This window comes from Sciurus carolinensis, chromosome 8 (assembly GCF_902686445.1).
Source record: "Sciurus carolinensis chromosome 8, mSciCar1.2, whole genome shotgun sequence".
NCBI lineage: Eukaryota > Metazoa > Chordata > Mammalia > Rodentia > Sciuridae > Sciurus > Sciurus carolinensis.
In genome coordinates this window covers 75,155,214-75,175,281 of record NC_062220.1, presented here as the reverse complement: position 1 = coordinate 75,175,281, position 20,068 = coordinate 75,155,214, and the positions used below count along the sequence as shown (strand labels likewise).

Here is a 20,068-nt window from a genome sequence, read left to right as displayed (position 1 = left end):
ATATAGAGTCAGTGGCCCTACCAAGCAATACACTTGGTAGAATACAATTATTTCTGTTCTTTGTTGTTTCATTGTCATTTTTTCCAAATAAATGGCTTTTCAAAAAATGTTAAGACATTTTGCATGTTGATTTTTAAATTCATTTCTGTTTATGATTCCTTACATTTTGTATTTTTTATTCTTGCCTTGACTACACGAACACAGTATTAAACAATTTATGTGTTTTCTTTTTTTGTAGATTCTACAAAGAAATTAAAAGACGTTCTTGAAGAATTCCATGGTAATGGCGTGCTTGCAAAGTATAATCCTGAAGGGGTAAAACTTCTTTTTTCTTTATCAATTTAATATGTATGGTTGGAAGTCAGTATTTCTTCATGAAAACTTCTTGAAAATATATATATGTTTGTCGGCATATATATATATATATATATATATATATGCCTACATGTATAAACACACATATATGTATATGTATACATATATACACATACATGTATATATCACATCCCATAAACCATTTACTGTATACCATACATAAAGAAAATATAGTTACAACAACTTGCTTTTTGAAAGGTATAATAAATGTACATTTTTCATTCAAAACTTGCTAATGAGTATAGTACTTCTACATTGTATGCTTGAAAAAGTATAGATCATTTAAATGTAGTGTTAGTGTTCTTTTTGTAGATGTCAAGAAATGAGATCGGATAGTGGAGAGAGGGTGCTTGGTTCTCACTCTGTGACCTACACATTTTAAACAAAATAGACATTGGTGTGGGGCATAAAGGTCACTACTTTTAGCAAATTATTTCCTCAAATATTTTTTGATGTACATAACCACTCTGTCATCTTAAGGAGTCAGCTTGGACCTAAGGAAAGTGATTTTTACCTTTTATCTTGTGTTTAACCTATTAATAGTAAGGTTTGAATTCCTGAAGTCCTCTCTTTATAACAGCTTTGCATGTCCTGTCAATTACTTTTGAATGTCATATTGGAATGAATGCTTTTCCTTTCCTAACCATTTGTTAAAAACCCTTTCCCTTAATATTAGTTAAGAAATGTTACATTTTGAATGATCAGTATTACTGTTAGTTCATTTGTAACTTCACCAAGTGATTTTGGGCTTTATGGGAATAAAAATAAAGTGCTCTTAGCAAAAGACAATTTTGCCTAAATATACTATCTAGATAAGTTTGTTTACAGACAAAAATGTGATATCTCTTTTGTTATCATTGTTTTGTTTGCATAATTACAAGAGCACAGTTCCTTATTGTCTTTCAATATTATTCTTCTCTAGGATATTTAGAACTTGATTTTAAGTATTCCAGTCCAATCTCTAGATCCTAATTTCTAAACATTCATAGTTTTTTTTAAATTTCCTATCAATATTTCTCATAGCTGTTCTTCATGTCATATTTTCCATTTCTCTTTATTATGTTTGATAATAGTAAAGGTGGGGAAAATAAGGCAATTTTTAAGCTATTCCTGTTTACCTCTATCAGGAACAAAACAGGTATCTGTTCTGCATTTCCCTCACAAGTCATTTTCCTAGAAGCTATAGAATGAGAGAGATAATTTTAATGGATGAACATGTAGAATCAAAAATCTCAAAGTCCAAGAAAGCAGAATGGGAAAATTAGAGATGTCAACTGCACTGAATTTCTATAAAATAAAAAAATGACTTTGATATTTATAATCCCCATATTACCTGAAAACACACATACTTATCTAATCTATACAGAGATTAAAACTTAATTTTTCTCCCTAAAGATAGCTGCTAGATATCACAGACTTTTTGCCTTGGTGATTCCTTAAACAATTCCTAAGATTTAGTCTTGCTAATATCATCTATTTCATGATGACTATCTTTCACTATATACTGGATTTATTGTGGTAATTTCTATGTTCATTACTTGACACACATTTGATGTCAGCCTTCAATAATGTAACACCTCTCTGTAAAGGCACAGATTTGTAGAAATGCATTATAAAATAATGGAGAGTGGAAAAGCAAAAAAACTGGATCTCATCATGACAACAATTCTAAATTAATAGTGAAACTACTCTTTGGTCTTAATATTGACTTTATATAAAAGAAGTTATGTATTTTGTAAAAGCCAATAGGAAATAATAAGAATGTCCAATGATGAGAAAGAAACTATTAACACCCATAGTTATTCTTAATATATGTCCTCATCAAGCTCATGAAAACTTACTCAGTATGAAAGAATTTCTACTGTCAAGTTACAGGTGAAGTTATCATTCTCTCTTGACCAAGGCTGAGCCCAAAGTTGTTTGGAATAAATGACTTCTTATTGATGCCCAATAACACGAGAGAAGTGATTAATCCTGGTTGACATTAGAATAGATAATTGTTTCCTAAAATAGACATGACATATCATCCATATATAATGTATTTGCAAAGATAATAAACAGAATGTCCCTTAAATTGCATTTTCCATTACACAGTAAAGCTGCTAAAGGGCTAGATGCATTCCTTTCTTTATAATTTGCTTGCGTTTCTAAATTTTAAAAGTTGTATATAAAAACTTAATCCAAAGATGACTTCTTAAACCTACTTTAGTATAGTGAAAATATTATGTGCAACATGTGGATGAATTATTTATTTTTAATTCCTATCTTTTAACACATTTGAAAATTTTGTTCTTTGAAGAAATCAATAGCAGATATCTAAATAATGACTTTAAATATTCTTTAAGAATAAAGGTCTTTGAAAGAGATGACATTTCTAAACTAATAAATTAGCAAAGTCTTGAAATAAATAAATTTATGTTAAGAAAAATGGTGTCTCAAAAATTAAATAATTATAATTAAAACCTACTGTCTAGAGACCCAGTTTAAGGTTGATGCCCTTTTTTTTTTCCTTGTTTTTTTTTTTTTTTTTTTTTTCCCCTCCATTGATTATTCCATAGAAAACAGGAAGGCCCTGGTTCATTGGAAGAATCAGGGAAAGGGGAAGGTAGTGGATATCATTGATTTTATAATGAGTGTGGCATAGCACAGAAAATATAATTATTGCTGACCTATGCCTGGCGAGGTAAGAGTTTGCTCTTACTGACCTTCATCTAATCTTATATGAATAGTATGAAGTTAAGAGTATGCTTGCAACTAGTTTGTAGAGGAGCTCTAGTCTTAGTGAAAAGATTTTCCATGAAACACAGGACTTATAAATGAGAGTAGTGGAACCAGTTAGGAATTTCATGTAATATTTTTTGTCTTGGATTTTAAAATCAATTTCAAATTGTTCCACTGATATCTAAAAAATATAAATAAATTGGCAATTTATGGAAAGAATATGTAATCTTTGGAAGCATGGACAAAAGTGTGATGTGTTATGCTAATAAAGGGAAACATGAAGAACAAGGAATAAGTATTAGTTACATAATACTTTTTTTTACAAGCTTATATTTTCATTATCCACTTTTAACCACTTTTATCATACTGTATGTGTTATTCATTATATTTGTCTCATGTCAGTTGAAACTGTTTGCTTATTCAAATACTAATTTAGTCGATGGTTTTCAAATTGGAGTGTACAACAGAATCATGTGGGGTTTCTCCCTGCTTCCCTCAGTTTCTGATTTTGTGTTTCTGGGGTGGGGCTGATGAATTTGCATTTCTATCACTTTCCCAGTTTATGCTGCTGCTGCTGTTTCAAAATCATATTTTGAGATTCATAGACCTAGGGTATGTTTTAAAACCAATCTGTAAACTTGAACTTTTAGTATAATTATCAGAGAAATGAGATAATAAGTATAAATTATCTTACATTAACACATGTATTCTTTCTTTCCTTGCATGCACAGAAACAAGACATTCTTAACCAAGTAAGACATTTTCTTTTCTATTAAAATCTATCTTTCTTCTTTTATTCTGATATGACCTATGAATCTGTCATCCATACCACTAAACTATACTTCTGTATCAATAATATTTACATAGTATGTTATATTAACTATAATACTCAAAGTTATAATTGCGATCAAGTATGACAGAAATTTTTTCAAGTCAGTGTCTTAAATGGAGGAACTACTACCTTAATAGAATTTTAAAAACGTTCAGATTATGGGCTTCAGTTTTGTACACTCTGGAATTTAATTTTCTAATTTTACCCAGACATGTGAAACTGTGATGAATTAGCTTATTCAATGAAAATCTTAATTTATTAATTTAAAATAGAAGATTTAAAGATTTAAAAATCGCATTCAAAATAAAATGATAAAGTCTTTTTGTTTTGTTTTGTTACATTTCTATGTTAGATTCCGTGTGTGAAATATAACTTTCACAAAATTGTTAATTTTGTCCCCTGGGAAAAAGGGCAACCAGTCTGGTGTTTCTACTACTTTTTCCCAGGAAAATTCATTTTATAAAGGAAGTTATAGGTCACTAGTTCAGTTGAATGTGTAGAATTATGACACATTATTGGATGCTTTATGTAGATAATACACTCTAGTGCAATAGAATTATATATATAATATATATATATTTTATAAATTTAGGCATATTTCTTCCTAAAATGCATGAGTTTTCTAAAACTATGATACCATTTCTCTTGGGCAATAATGGATACATACAAGCTGCTTTTTGTTCTCAAGTATTCTGATGCTTTCAGTAACAACAAGCACTGTGATTTCATGCCTTGCATATAAAAAGCAATCGATAGATCAGAGTGGTCTTGGTGGATTTAGATACAGGTCCTAGATCCTATAATCTTGGCTTTTCTCAGGGACAAAAGAATGAGTCTCTTTTTTTCTTCTCCTTGCCCATCCTTTGTTCTATGTGCTGTTCTTTAGTAGCCAAGAAATCTCTTGCAGAATAGAAAGAACAGGCAAAACTGAGGGAACACAAAGGGTCAAAAAAAATTGAGAATGCTACCTGTGCTATTGCTCTATCTGTGTCCTTGGTGTACCAGTGTTCTCTGCATGTGGCCTTTTCCTGTCAGGTATATGGTCCTTGGCCCAAGACTGCGTTAGGCTTTCATAGCTCCCTGGGCTTCCCTCATCTTTGCACTTGATATCGTGCAGTTGTTTCTGTTAATGTCTATACGTTTTACATTCAGACAATTAAGTTGCTATGATCCCTTAATAAGAAAGCTGAGAACATACATTGACAAACTACATATTGTAGCGCTGCTACCTAATGTAATATTTTATTTTAATTTTCTACTACACTCAGGATTGAAACCAGAACTTTATGCATACTAGGAAATCATTATACCACTGAGCTACACCCCTAGCGCAAATGTAATATTTTAAATGTCTTTATAAAGGATATCGACACTCATACAATTATTAACAATATTATGAAAACCCTTTTGTAAATGAAAATTACCCTTCCTGAATCAAATTCAATGTTTTCCATTAAAGAAAGCATACATGAAGAAAGGATAACACAGAAAATGTTGTTTTAGGAGTCTGACTGAACTAAGTTCAGATGCCACCTTGATAAAGCCTTATTCACCTATAAAATACAGGGGGTATCAGTCACACTGGTTTGTTAAAAGGTTTTAATTCCCAAATGCATGTGAAATAATCAGCTCTGTGACTGGCTTAGAGTATGTGTCCCCTTAGCATTTAGAGGCACTGACTATGGTCACACTTTGGTAACCAACATGATTTTATCCAAAAGTTCTGAATCATGTACTAAATGCGAAAGTTAGCTAGAACATCTGAGATAGAACTCCAACCAATCTTGTATCCTTCATTTTTTTAGACCCTCACTTTTTTGTGTGAAGGTGAGGAAGTAACTGCTGTATAATTTCTTTCTACCATGTGGTAGAAATGAGGACATGACACAATATTTACTTCCACTGCCACACCTGGCCTCAGTCCTGAGTGCTGTCTTAGTGGAAGCACTATTGTGCTGTGGTATTTGCTCCATCTCCCACTACTCTATCAAACCAGGAGTGACTTCTTTACCAGCATTTCTGCTTCTCTAGCCCATTAGCATCAGTACAATGTCCATAACTGTCCCCTTCTCGTCAAACCTACAGATGGGACACAGTTTTTAAGGCAAACTACCAGACTGAAATTCTGATATTAACCTAATATTGACCATCCATTAATTATTCTTGGAATCTATAGTACTTTGCCTTTCAATATGTGGGCTTGGTTTTTTATGCCTTGATACTCAGAAAATTATTCTAGCATAGAATGAAATCATGTCCAACAATCTGAGAAGTTTTTTACATGGATTTTTTAGCTTAATTAGTTATAACATAATTAGACAAATCAGTTTGAATAGTTTCATGAAATTTTAACCAAACTTCAATGTTTACAAAGATACACTATCTTCTATTTATGAAAACAGAATGAGAATGAACCTTCTGCTTAATCTTTTCTACATTAAGAACTTGTATTAATGATTTGACTGTGAGGTGATAACTGTCAAAATTTATTTATTTCTACCACAAGTTACTGTAATAATCATACAAAAATAAAATATAAGTAATTATTTAGAGTATATAAAGTGCAATTAAGCCAATTCTATCTAGTTACTTTCTCAAAAATGAGATTATAGAACAAATGTAAATGGATTTGGAAAATTATTACTCTCTCTAATTTAATAAAATCAAACTTAAGTGTAAATTTTAAATACTGTATGAATTCATTTGTCCTTTCATTTATTCAATAATATTTATTAAATAAGAGTTAAATATCAGATTAAACAGTGATGCTGATATTTTATCTTGAGGGGACCTCTCTGCTCTTTTCCAAGGACAAATAGGACAAAAGATACTCAGTCACACTGGAAGTTTATTTTTAGAGTTTTGTCTATGATTTTTATTTATTTATTCTTTATCATCAGCAGTTCTTTGATCAGAAGAGTACTGATGGTAAATTAACCTAGATATTTAGATAGAAAGACTTAGAATATCTAAGAATTTTAAAGTTTTTTAAAAAATATTTTTTAGTTGTTGATGGACCTTTATTTTATACATTTATTTATATGCAGTGCTGAGAATCAAACCCAGTGCTTCACACATGCTGGGCAAGTGCTCTACCACTGAGCTACAACCCCAGCCCTTAAATAGGTAATAGAAATCATAATTAATACCATTAAGATGAACTAGTTAAAATTTTCTCTTAGAGAAATACCTTCAAAGATGATGTGTGAAATAGACTTCAGTGGAAGACAAGATATCCAAAGCAATAAAGACAATTTAGGTAGCAATGGGGATTATAATGGAGGCCAGAGACAAATTTAGAACATGTTTCAGATATATGTAATAGGTTACAATTTTAATGAAAGTTTGCAAAAAGAGTGACAAATGTCTTCAAAACTGGGCAACTGAAGAGAGTGTCATATCATTACTCTTTATTTTTATACATTTTTGTGTCAATAGCTCTTCTTCTGAAATGATAGGTTTACTGATACTGATCAATGCACCTAACTTAAAAACTCAACTGCAGAATATATTGTATCATGTATGAATACTGCAAAATGTGTCTGCAAAATTGTACTTGATTACCTATAACATGATGGGCATTGAATTTAATTCAGTGATAATTAGGAGTTTTTGGAGTTCAGTTATTTAGTGAATTTTTCTGAGCCTCAGATTATCTAAAAAGGAGTAATAATAGCATCTACTTATTGGGCTATTGTGAGGATTAAATTATAGCATACACATGACATACTTGGCTCAGTTACTAAAACATTGCCATACTTAGTGTTTTCATTATATGCAACTGGCATTTTAATCAAATTTCTAATATCATCTTTCCATTCAGGGATAACTTAGCAGATCATTAACCATACAGGTTAAAAGAAAAGATGGAGACTTTGAGAAGAAAAGCAGAAGAAACACACTCATCATTGAGACACAAATATACAAAAAGAGAAAAAAAATTGGAACTTAAAGAAACTACTGTACTGCATTCCAAATGCACTAACTGTGGCATGTTTAATATACATTAGATACTGAATATGGTTCTGTGAGACAAACAGAAATGCTCAGAATGATCTTTGCTACCCAAGAGTGTCAACCTAGTAAATCCACTTTACAAGTTGCTAAAAACACTTCAATTCAGGAGATTCTCAAGTCCTAAAAATAGTAAATTCCCTGACCTAGTTGTAAAATCTTAATCCCTTACTTTTAGATGTTGACAGAGTGTTTCCTGGTTTTATTATCCTTCTCAACTTGATATTTCTCCCAGGGCTAATCCTGGCAGATTTGAGCATTGAGGGAGTCAAAGAACAGAATTTTTGGAATAGAATGTTTTTGAAACCCTTGGTCACATTGTCCTTACTGGTTTTATTTTATTTTATTCTATTACAATAATAAATATGTAGCTATAATCCGTTATACTTTGAAATAATGTTGTTTGAAATTCATGAAGTAAAAGAATATATCCCTGCTGAGAAACTTTTCATATTTATTCTACTTTACAAAATTTTTATCATTCCACCTGAACCAAGTTTATTTCTTGCTAGGTTGCCTATGAAGATATCATTGAGTGGAATTTTGCCATTTTTGCCATCCTAGTGTCTATTCTTAACAAAAATAAGGAGAACCTACAGTGTAAAAGACACTATATTAATCACATTGTAATGCTTTCATGTACTTTTTTATTCTTTTTAGCTATACAGGACAGTAGTGTGTATTTTGACATATTATACATATAAGGAGCATTACTTATTCTAATTAGGATCCCATTCTTATAGTTGTACATGATATAGAGTTTCACTGGTCACGTATTTATACATGAACATTGGAAAGTCGTATCCAATTCATTCTACTCTCTTTCTTATTTCTCTCTCCACTCCCTTCCCTTCATTTCGCTTTGTCTATCCACTGAACTTCTATTCTTCCTTATCTCCCTTGTTTTGTGTTAGCATTCACATGAATATTAGGCCTTTGGTTTTGGGCAACTGGCTTATTTGGCATGATAATCTCTGATGCACAGTAGGGTTGGAACTTCTAGTTCTGCAGGGATAAGAAATCACACATGTAAATCGGCCTGCATGTATCCCCACTCAGAGTGTTACCTTTGGAAATGTTCTTTAAAAGTGAACATTCAAGTACAGGAATAATTAAAAACTGACATCATTCATTGGAATTATTCATGTATATGGGTGTTCATGATATCTATAGTGGGTTTCATTTTTCAAAGAGAAAATGTGTATGTACCTATGCGTATGTTTTATTAACACTCAATTCTGTACTAGTGACAATGTTGAAAAATAGACTAGGCAGATTCACATCGGATTTAAAGGGACTGATGTCAGCTGAAGTACATAAGAGTAAATTACAATGCATACAGGAAACCACATTAAAAAATATTCTCATTAAAATTCTTCCAATCCACAATTTGCATTTTGTAATCACTAAAATAACTTGAAGTATCATTGTCCTTTTTTTTTGCCATGTCTGATCTCTTACTAAAAGTATACATTTTTCATTTTCTCTCTACTGAGACTTAATAAAGGCTAGGCTTAGGCAAGGTCAACTGTAGGCAGTGCATAGTCTTGTGGATTATGTGCCTCTGGTGGATGAATTTAAAAATTAATATTGAAGATTTTTATACTTTTCATTATTTCTTTTCAAAGAAAGTTGCTACATGGCAGTTTTTAAGGAATTATCAAAGACTTCTCTGAAATTTAAAGTAATCACACAATTGTATTTCAAAAATCATAATAAATGAAAAATTTAAAAATATGAATTTTTCGGAAAGTATATTAATATAAAAAAGATGTGCTTGAAATTTCAGAAAATTAGCCATTTTACATATTTAATATCTATACTTTGGCTTAATGGTCTTCACATCAATTTCCACTTTAACATAATTCGCTAATGATAGATTAGAAAGCAAAGTTGAAATGAACATGATGAAAGAAAATACTTTAATATTTTAAATCATTAACTGCCTCTTTTCATCAGTGTTTTTTTGACCAATAGCTAACATAATACCTTACACATTTAGACTTTCAATTGACACTCATAAATAAATGAAGGAAAGTCTTTCCTTGGTTTGTGGTTTTAGATGTTCACTTCATCTATAATTGCTCAAAAATGCATTTTATTAATTAATTATTACATATCTTTTAAAACACAAAAGCACTTGTTAGAAAAATTTGAAAAACTTTGTAGGGACTATCTTTGCCTTATATAAAAATGAGTGTTATGGTCATATGATCCTGTTAAATTGAGTCAGATCCTGTGGTTTCCTGCTAAAAACCCTCCAATGCATTCCTCCAATTCATGTTAACACAATAACTGTCCTTTGATGATTGAAAATTCTATGTGATTTGCCCCAGTCCACTTGTCACCATCAATCCTATCCATGGCTCTTATTTTTTAAGTTTCCCCTCCCTCCTGTTCCAGTCTCCTGCTATTCTCATAGAGCTTATATAAATACCCCTAAAACAGGAACATCCTTACACCTCAGGTCTTTGCACTAACTGTTTTTTCTTTCTAGAATGTTCTTCTTCCAAATACATGCAAACATTTTTCCATCATCATCTTTAAATCTTTACTCAAGGAACAGATTATTTCCTGATTATCTGATTTAAAACTACAATCACACTTCCCCAAATATATAAATATTTTCCTTCTTTATTGTTTCTACAGCAGTTAATACCATCCAACATGGTGAATCTAGCACATTTTGTTGTTGTTTTCTTATTCCCTTCATTAGAAGATAAGCTCCCTGATGGGAAGGATATTTTTGTGTTTCAATAATACTTTTTTCCTAACACCTATAAAATGCTTGGTACAGAGTGGGTGATCAATGATCATTTGCTGAACATGAGAAAATCCCCAACCCAAAACTGCCAGAAGAAATTAATGATAAAATTACAACATTTATTTTCATTCACTTTAAATCTATTCAGATGAATACCAATATTATTTCCTTAGTATTAAAGTGGATTTAAAAACAAAGGATCCAGACGGTCAAATATAATAATGAAAAGCATATAGAAATGTGTTTCGAATTTATGCTAGTTTGGCAGCAACATCTGAGCAGAGCCCTCAGTCTGCATTTGTCACAGATTCTCTGAATACTTTGTGACTGCTCCTTAAGAAAAAAAAAAAGTTTTCGAAATTTTAAATATTGTTCTGTATTTGTATGAGCTTACATTCTAATAGAATTTTTGAACACTCAAGGGTGTCTTATCCACTTTTCCTTATTAATGTTTCCATTGATAGATCTATAAGTGAACTTATTCTATTTAAAGGCCATAATATTAAATAAAAAATTGTAATGGCAGCAGTAGAAACTCTGAAACCTAAATTTGGAAAATTTCTACTGTTAGATAGGAAAAATGTATGAATTGAAGACATCAATCATATCAAAGATGTATAATAACTTAGACAACATAGAATTTTAGAAGATATTTAAAAATATCTTTTATGAATGAAAAAAGAAAGGGGATGTTTTCTCAGGATGATCATTGAAGAACCAATTCCTCAACTGAGTCAGCTATGATGGGGCTATAAACCTTGGGTTTTGCAGCATTGTAAGCCATGTATATAAGAAAACACAAGAGAAAGTTCTACTCTCAAGAACACAGAAAAGAAGTTGGAGAAACAATTAACTTTGTCAGTAACCTTTCAGCAGTCTCTTAGAAGTCATTAAGAACTAAGAAAATACTTAATCTATGCTTCTCTGTAGTAGACTTTTTCCTTTCCATCCCCTTTCTTTCTTTTGTACGGGTGTGTGGGGCCAAATTGAGGTTTGAACCCAGGGATACTCCCTCTCAGCCCTTTTTATATTTTATTTTTAGAAAGTGTCTCACTGAGTTCTCTAGTCTGACTTCAAATATGTGATCCTCCTGACTCAGCTTCCTGAGTAACTGGGATTACAGTGTAATTGTCTTTAAAAGATAGTATGATATCTATTTTTAAATTCTTGCCTTCTAAAAACAGTTTATATTAATGTTGCCAAATAACAGAATAGTTATTTAAAATATCTAAGATCACATAAAACCTGAAGTTTTTATTTGAGAAGATACAGTGGATTTTAGAGTTTCCTAGAACCCTGAAAAGGCAAGTTCAGATAATAAAGAACATCCATCTAACCTCAAGACAGTGTTTCCTTTCATTTATTCTTTTTACTATTTTACTTCTTTTACATATTATGTGCTTGAGGGTATGCAAAACAATTTACACTACTTTTTATTACATTTAGATAAAAACCCTGAACTGCTGATGTAATAGCCAACTTTATATGGAGGAAATTAAGTCTTAGAGCTGTCAGAAAATAAAACTAAACTGAATTTTTTGCTTATTGAGCAAGACGGAGGTAGGATACTTTGGAAAGCTTGGAAACCCTTCCTGAGTGCTAAAAAGAGAAGAAAAAAAAAAAGAGGACTGAGGAGGAAAGTGTTGTTCAAGAGGAGAAATGCTGGACAGTTCAGCTTGTTTCCCCTCTTTGTTGGCCTTTCTTCTGGTTTTCATCATTAAATCACAGTTAACCATTTCACTGTGATTCTTCCTGGGAGTGTAAGGCTCCATAAAGGGCACACAATTGAGATTTGGCAGGTGTTGTCTTCAAAAAAGAACAAATAAATTCTTTGCCCTTGCCCCATATCACTCATGGCAACCGAAAGTATTGGACTCTGAAACAAAACTGTTTTATTTTGAAGTCCTTGCTTTTGCTTTTGTTTCCATTTGTTTGTGGATTTTGTTTTCTTTTGTCACCAAGGTAAACTCTAAGCTTGAAATAACTGTTTTCAAATATAGTCACATTCTGAAAGGAGACCCAGAGAAAAACTTTTGGCAATTTCTAGTCTTTTGCACCTTCTAAAAGTTCAGTTTTTATTATTAGCTTCCCAAACAACAATGAAAACAGTGAACCATGTAATGGCTTATTAAATGCATATGAAAACATGTATATAAATTTGAAGTCTATTTTTTAATATTGTTTGGAATTCTGAACATTAATACTAATGATTCTATTCACAAACATTGTTTATATTTGTTTAACTATTTATAATACTTAGTGTGTGCCAGATATCATTATGCTGCTTTAAAAACAGTACAAAATCTAAATATTCCAACAAGCTAAGAGGTAGATACTGTTATTCAAATTGAATAGATGAAGAAACTAAGGCCTGTGGAGATTAAATAATTTTTCCACAGTCACACAGCCAATATTGAATCCAAGAATCGATCCAGGTAATCTGACTTCCAATACCAAAGTCCTTGTCATTTGTTATATTGTAAACAAAATGCTGAGCACAGAAGACATAGGGCAGAAAAGGAAGTGCTTACCATGATGAACCTTGCTTTTAACCACTATGTCTACAAGTATTTTCATCCCACAAACTTCCTGTAACTTTGCAATTAAATCAATTCTCGGTTCCCCACGGGACTTCATACATGTTGAAGATCATCTACAATGTTGGTCGCTCATTCAGTTGAGTGTATATTTTTTCCCTCTAATAGGTAATCTCTAAGGAATCCTATTGGCAAGAGTAAATGTGCCTTCTCAAAACTTAGGTTGAATACAGTGGCCTGGTAGTGGGCCTCATCTTTGTAAAGTGTTGATTGTCGTCATTGTGTTAAGTTGCTCTTTGAAAGAAATTCTTCCCAAGGCTATTCTTCATATTTTTATATTATTCATAGATTTAGTTATATAATTCACTCTACTAGCAGAGTTCACAATATTTTGTGATGGTGGTAGAGATTTATTTAATATGAAAGAAAATGAAATCTTTTTACAGTCACCAGTATAAATGTCTTATTTGTGAGAATGAATAAGCAAAACAAAAATAAGTTAACTGAAAAGGTCAGATTGAGGTGTAGGCAGAGTCTTGGAACTATTAATAAGTGAACCTTTTTTTGTCGTTGTTTTTTGCTCGAGTTTAAGTTAAAAAAGCAAAGATACTTAATTAGTACATGATCCAGGTTTTAAAAATTTACTTGCTCTGATGATATCCCTGATTGTTATATTCTATTTTGGGGTTTATTCAAAATATTATAACAATAATAAAATGATAATGATAATAATAGGTGGTGGGTGATCACATTTCAACTCCTTCCCCCAATATTCTTATACAGGAAAAATAGACTTTTAAAATTCCAAAATAACACTTTAGAAAATTAATTTCATTCTCACTTGCCAGGAGTTTGAACAAAATTAAAAGCATCAGCTTGCCAAATTTCATTTTTGTTCTATTTTTAGTTTCATCTCAGTACATTAAGCAGGGTAAGGAAAAATGACCCTTGAAAGGACTCCCTATGAAGCTCATCTTCAGTTGCACTCTCTTTCTTTTGACCCATGCCGCTTTATTCCAGCCTTTTCTCTGTAGGTCTTCTTCTTTCAAATGGACAAGACCCTAGACAATTCCACAGACCTTTTCTTCTACATTGTCTACCTCTGTTTCTCAGAAAACATACCTGTCATTATTCCTTCAGTCACAGAGGTTTTTGGCCAACTGCAGTACAATACCATTCACATACCTTATCACCAGAGTATCACCTGCTTGTTCTCAGTTTCCCCAACAGAAGCCAGACACTGGTCCATTGTCCTCTGCTGGGAGCTGAAAGCAAGTTCTCCTGAGCAATGCTCCCATTTAACTTGAGGTTCAAGGTGGCTTTCATCATCATTCCCCAAGTGGTCACAGTGACACGCAGTGCCATAACAATGCTCTTCAAATTGTTCTAATCAACATAGTTCTGTAATGAAGAAGGATATGTAATGATCTTGAATTATGTTTCTTTGAAAGTCTGCATATAAATCTTTGTACTATTGTATCAAGTAATCTCAGTGTTTAGTTGAAACATTAATGTCAACCACTTTTACCAATGGTCAAAAAGCAGTACTCACCATTACTGACAAGGAAAGGAGACCAGAATTTTCCTTTCTTTGTGTGCGCCTCTTGGGATCCTAAGACTGCATTGACTTGTTCATACCATCATCAAATCTAATCATCACCACTTGGTGGGACAGGAATAAGAGCACCAATACGTAGAGGACAAAACTGAGTTTCAGAGAGTAAATTTTCAAGGTTGTACAGATACTGTGGAAATAGAAATATCTAACTGGAAATTTCCTTCTCTTCCTGCTTACACCACAACAGGTGAGACTTATATCCCATTGCCAATATTAGTGTAGGACTGGCCAACCTTGTTCTCAACTTGGTAATTTCCTTTTGGATATAACAAATGTTGGTGGTAATATCTACTAATGATTTTGAATGTAGCACAAAATCTTAACATTTGGCTGGATCTTAAAATATATGTTTAAAAATTGTTTTTCAGACCATAGATTTTGAAGGTTTCAAGCTATTCATGAAGACATTCCTGGAAGCCGAGCTTCCCGATGATTTCACTGCACACCTTTTCATGTCATTTAGCAACAAGTTTCCTCATTCTAGCCCAATGGTTAAAAGTAAGCCTGCTCTTCTTTCAGGTGGTAAGTTTATTTACTTTAAAAGTGTCTATGCAGTAAAAATCTCAAAAGCTAAATCAGTATTAATTTCTCATAGAAGAGAAATGACAATTTGATTGAAATTGTCTTTTTTGCAGGATTTATACATCTACACTGTGATTATGTAAATCACTTAAAATGATTTAATAATAATATTATAATTAAACATTAAGGAACATATAATTCATCATTATCTATCACTTGACCTACAAGTCCATGTTGAGGTAATCATTTTAAGGCATACTTTTATTAAATTTAGAAAAGTGTTATTTTTAAATGACCAGACAAATATAGATAACTGCATATGTGAAAATATAGTCTCAAAGCAGTTATGTCTGGAAAACTTAATGATATTTAAAATTAATTATGGTAATTACCAGTATACTTTCACACTTTTTGATTTGTGAGCTAAGAATAGATTTTTTCTCTTTGATAATTATTATTATTATTTTTTTACCACAAAAGTGGTTGACTCTCTTGTTATAGATAGTATTTTAGAGATGTAGAAGCACATTAATACCTACTAATAACTGTACCAATCTTCATCCAGTTAGGAAAATTGAAATTACATAAAAGAATGTAAAATTGGAAATTGGTTGAATGATGTTGGAGGATTGAAAAAGCAAAGGGAAGACATAATGTTTAGATAGTGAGGACTGTAGGAAATATGTATTGTCACTAGGTTAAAGTAATCAAAATCCAGAGGCCTGGAGGAAGGACCTCTTGACCAGGGACGCAGTTCTAGGATGAGAGCATCACTTGGAAGATCTAGCCTTTGGATCTCTGTGGAGTGGGCCCTTCCTGGCTGACTTTCATAGATCACAAGTTCAAGGAGGAGCCTATAGCCCTGGACCTTATATCTCTCATGGGGGTGCATCACGGTGGTCTGTGCTGGACCATGTACCAGAAAGTTCCTGTCCTTTTGTTAGCAAGGCATTAAGCTGGAGAATAGAAACTATTGCCACTGGAACCATGCGTTGTGGGAATGAAATGCTGAAGAGATGGCTGCCTAGCAGGAGTCTGCTCTGTCTCCTTCCTCCTGACTTCCATCTCTGTCTAGTGTCCCCTAAAGACCCATCAGGAATTCAGCTGGCAATAGAGAGATGTAGGCATTCAGCAGTATTTCTCACTCTTTGATATTAGGAATCTTCTGAATGTTAAATTTTTAAATATTATTGTGGATCAGAAATAATTTTCTTTATGTATATGATATCTATTGGTATTTACTGTATTAAACGAGATATTCTAAAAATAACAATCAGCACACTTCATGCTAACAAAATTATCCTATTTCATTAAAAATGTCTATTTTCAAAAACAAAATGACTGAGAAATATGACATAATTCTGCATCATCACTAATCTCTTTAATGCCTAACTTTACTGAGGAAATCTGGATAATCTTACCTGTGTGTGTTTCTGTTGCCATATCATATACCATAGGGCTTCTTGAGAACCTCCCTGTACATTCATGACAGAATGAGAATGAGAAAGTCAAACATTACCTTAGAATTATTATGAAAATTATCTTGACCTTCCAAATCCCCTGAAGGGAACTCAGGTATCCTAGGAGAGCCAATGGTCTGAAGAACAACAGCCTTAATATCCCAAAGTAGAATACAGAAGTACAGGTAATCAGGAAACAGTTACTTCAGTCTGTCTGATCAACAGTCAGCATTACTACATCTTATGTTGTGCCCCTACCCTCTCTGTTAAGGGTGTTACCTAATTTTCCAAGAGCTATCAGGTATTGGTACAAACTTTTAAAAATCAAATGAACACTTGATATGGTAACCCACAAAGATATGTGATGACTACCATGTTTACCAGATTTTTTATCCGTATATTTTTTAGTTTTTAAATATTTCCCATTGCACCATGAATTAAGAAGCCTCATCACACTTGCTGTTTTTTCTCAAACTGAGTTTCAATAGTTGGTCCTTAAAGTCGTGGTATGAGAGTTTAAGAGTCTTCTGTGCTAAACATTTTAAGATAAGATAATTCCTTATTGACCTAAAAATTAAAACTTCTCAGTTCTCTCTTCATGCTGTAATTGATTGCATATATCTGAAATTGAATAAAATAACAAACCTGACCTTCTAGTTTGCATGAACTAATACTGTCCTTGGATTTTCAGAAAAAAGAGGGTGTTTTTTATGTTGTCTGTATCAGATGTAAAAGAAAGAGAATGATTTTAATAACTTAGTTAGACTTAAACTTTCTTTTCTTCTAACAGCCATATATTAAGTACTAAATTGAAGATGTTAGATTTACTAGGAAATCAGGTTTCAAGTGGGAAAAAAAATAAGGAAGGTTTCCTCCTTAGACTGCTCTTCATTTGGGACAGTCTCATTGTGCATAGACTGACTTGAAAGAAATATAAGCTGTGTGACCATCAAGCCCTCAGACAGCAATAATAAATTAACTTTCGTTTCTTTTCAAAGTTTGACCTCCACGTTTTAGAACTGAGTGCATAGTGTCCTTTCCAGGACCATTTCTACCTTATTTTCTTTTCAGAAATACCTTTGATAGTTTCTCCTGAAGAAGAAGGAACACTAGACTGCAAAGAAATTGTCAAGGGCCAAGGTTTTCTTGACTCAGAAACTGAAAACACAAATGTCTTTCTGTTCCCAGAATCTTGCTTCATAATAATGTATTATACTAGACAAGGTGTATTTGTGGTTGAAAAATCACAGTGACTTTTGAACAGAAAGGTACTATCATGTATTTTGCTTGTTCCCTGTTAGATTTTACTGTATTCAATTACTATAATACCAGCAATAATAGGATAGCTATTTATTACTCTGCATGTCAGTCAAAAAATAAGAGTTCCTCAATAAAATACAAACCTAAAAAGGGGAAAAAAGTTTCTCCCATCAATGATTGACAGTCAAATATAGGAGATATAATGCAAGTAAGACATTTAGTTTTCATAGAATAAAATTCTTAAAAAACTTAAAAATATAATATAAATTGGTATAAGGTTTGTGCACAAGTATGTGCATACAGGTATCAGTGTTTTGTTTGACCTGGAATACCTAATGATCCATCTGGAATTTTATGAAATGGGTGAATTGTTTATGTGAAATACTTGGTTGTAAAATAAGCTCCTTTCATCACTTACTTGAAGGTGATCACTTCTACTCTACCCATTTTGGACTTCAGATTTTTTTTTTTTTTTTTTTTTTTTTGTGGAGGGAGTACTGAGGATTGAACTCAGGGGCGTTCAATCAATCACTAAGCCATATCCCCAGCCCTAGTTTGTATTTTATATAGATACATGGTCTCAGTGAATTGTTTAGCACCTCGCTTTTGCTGAGGCTGGTTTTAAACTTGTGATCCTCCTGCCTCAGTCTCCAGAGCCACTGGAATTACAGGCATGAGCCACAGTGCTAGCTGGATTTTGGATTTTTGAAAATATTCCTAATGCAATATATCTTCGGCATTCTCATGCCTTTTCTGTCTCTTCTTATAAATGCTAGGTCCCTAATCTCCCACTTTTCTGCCAACCAGTGACCAACTTCTCTTCTTACTTTCATCCTTAGAGTTCCTCACTTTACAGACATTTTTCAATCAGTTAGAACTTTGCATTTTCCACAAGGTGCTCCCAGCCTCCTAACTATAAATTGATTTTCTGCGCTCATATTTCTATCACTTCAACTTTAACAGTGTATTACCCAAGATGAATTTCACATATAGATTGCTGACACTACAAATTCCTAATACCTGGTGTTTATATGACCTTAACACTTCTTGAACTTTAAAATAAATATTTTATAAAAATTATTTATTATTGATACTGTCCCCTGGAAACATTTGGTAAGATTTTCCAAACTTCCTTAAGTTGATTTAAATCTCTCCCCACAATCACAACACAATGACATTTGTTCACATCATTTAAACATAGCTAAAGTCAAATATAAAATGTCTCAATTACTATCTATAAAACTGAGAATTGTTTCTTTAGCTCACATCCACATATCCATATCACATCCATTTTCTGGATGTCCCATAAGATATTAAAAAAACTATGTCTGAATGTAAACTAATTATATTCTATTCAAACCTGCTTCTATTTGTGCCTTCTTTCTTGGTGAGTGGCACCTCAAATCTATCAGTTTCCTAGCACTAAATATTGGACCCTTCCAACCTGTCAGGGTATCATTCCTCATCACAGAATATTCTTTATTAGTCATGATGACCACTTACTCACAATCATGATTTTATTTATCATTGTTTGTATCAATGTGGCTCCCAACTGAACATTGACTTTCCATCTCCAAAGTGTTATAACAGAAACCTGATAATATTACTTTTGTATTTCCAAATTTCAGGTCTTCACCATCGATTATTGTGGCGCTTATATATTAAACATTTCATTTTCAAGCAAACATAAGTCCCTGATTCTGAAAGCTGATTAAATAGAGTTGGTAAAGGGAGTGGGTGCAGGATACATAGGAATACATGGAGTCCTTTAAAGATACCTGTTCCAAAATTTCCTTAGTGAGGCTCAAGGTCCCAGGTATGTTGCCTGTGTGAACTATGTTAGTCAGGAAGGTGATACAATGCTACACCGGTTACAGAGTTTGCCCACAATCTCATATACTCCATGCCTTTTTTTCCCCCCTGCAGAATTTTGTTTTTAATAAGCATGTTTTTTAAAATTCCATT

The 20,068-nt window shown here is 32.5% G+C and overlaps 1 protein-coding gene across 13 annotated transcripts in view; it reads left to right on the top strand.

Annotated features, from left to right (window-relative positions):
* The window catches only part of Dgkb (diacylglycerol kinase beta), a 640,490-nt gene that overhangs the window by 134,012 nt on the left and 486,410 nt on the right, over positions 1 to 20,068 (top strand). For 9 of the 13 annotated variants that reach the window (XM_047561038.1, XM_047561039.1, XM_047561045.1 and 6 more), the window contains exons 3-5: positions 239 to 315; positions 3,828 to 3,848; positions 15,230 to 15,383. In XM_047561038.1, the coding sequence (XP_047416994.1) occupies positions 239 to 315; positions 3,828 to 3,848; positions 15,230 to 15,383 (252 nt within the window). Of the gene's footprint in view, positions 1 to 238; positions 316 to 3,827; positions 3,849 to 15,229; positions 15,384 to 15,568; positions 15,623 to 20,068 lie in introns of those variants that run through there. The other 4 variants (XM_047561044.1, XM_047561042.1, XM_047561041.1 and 1 more) reach the window with 2 other exon arrangements.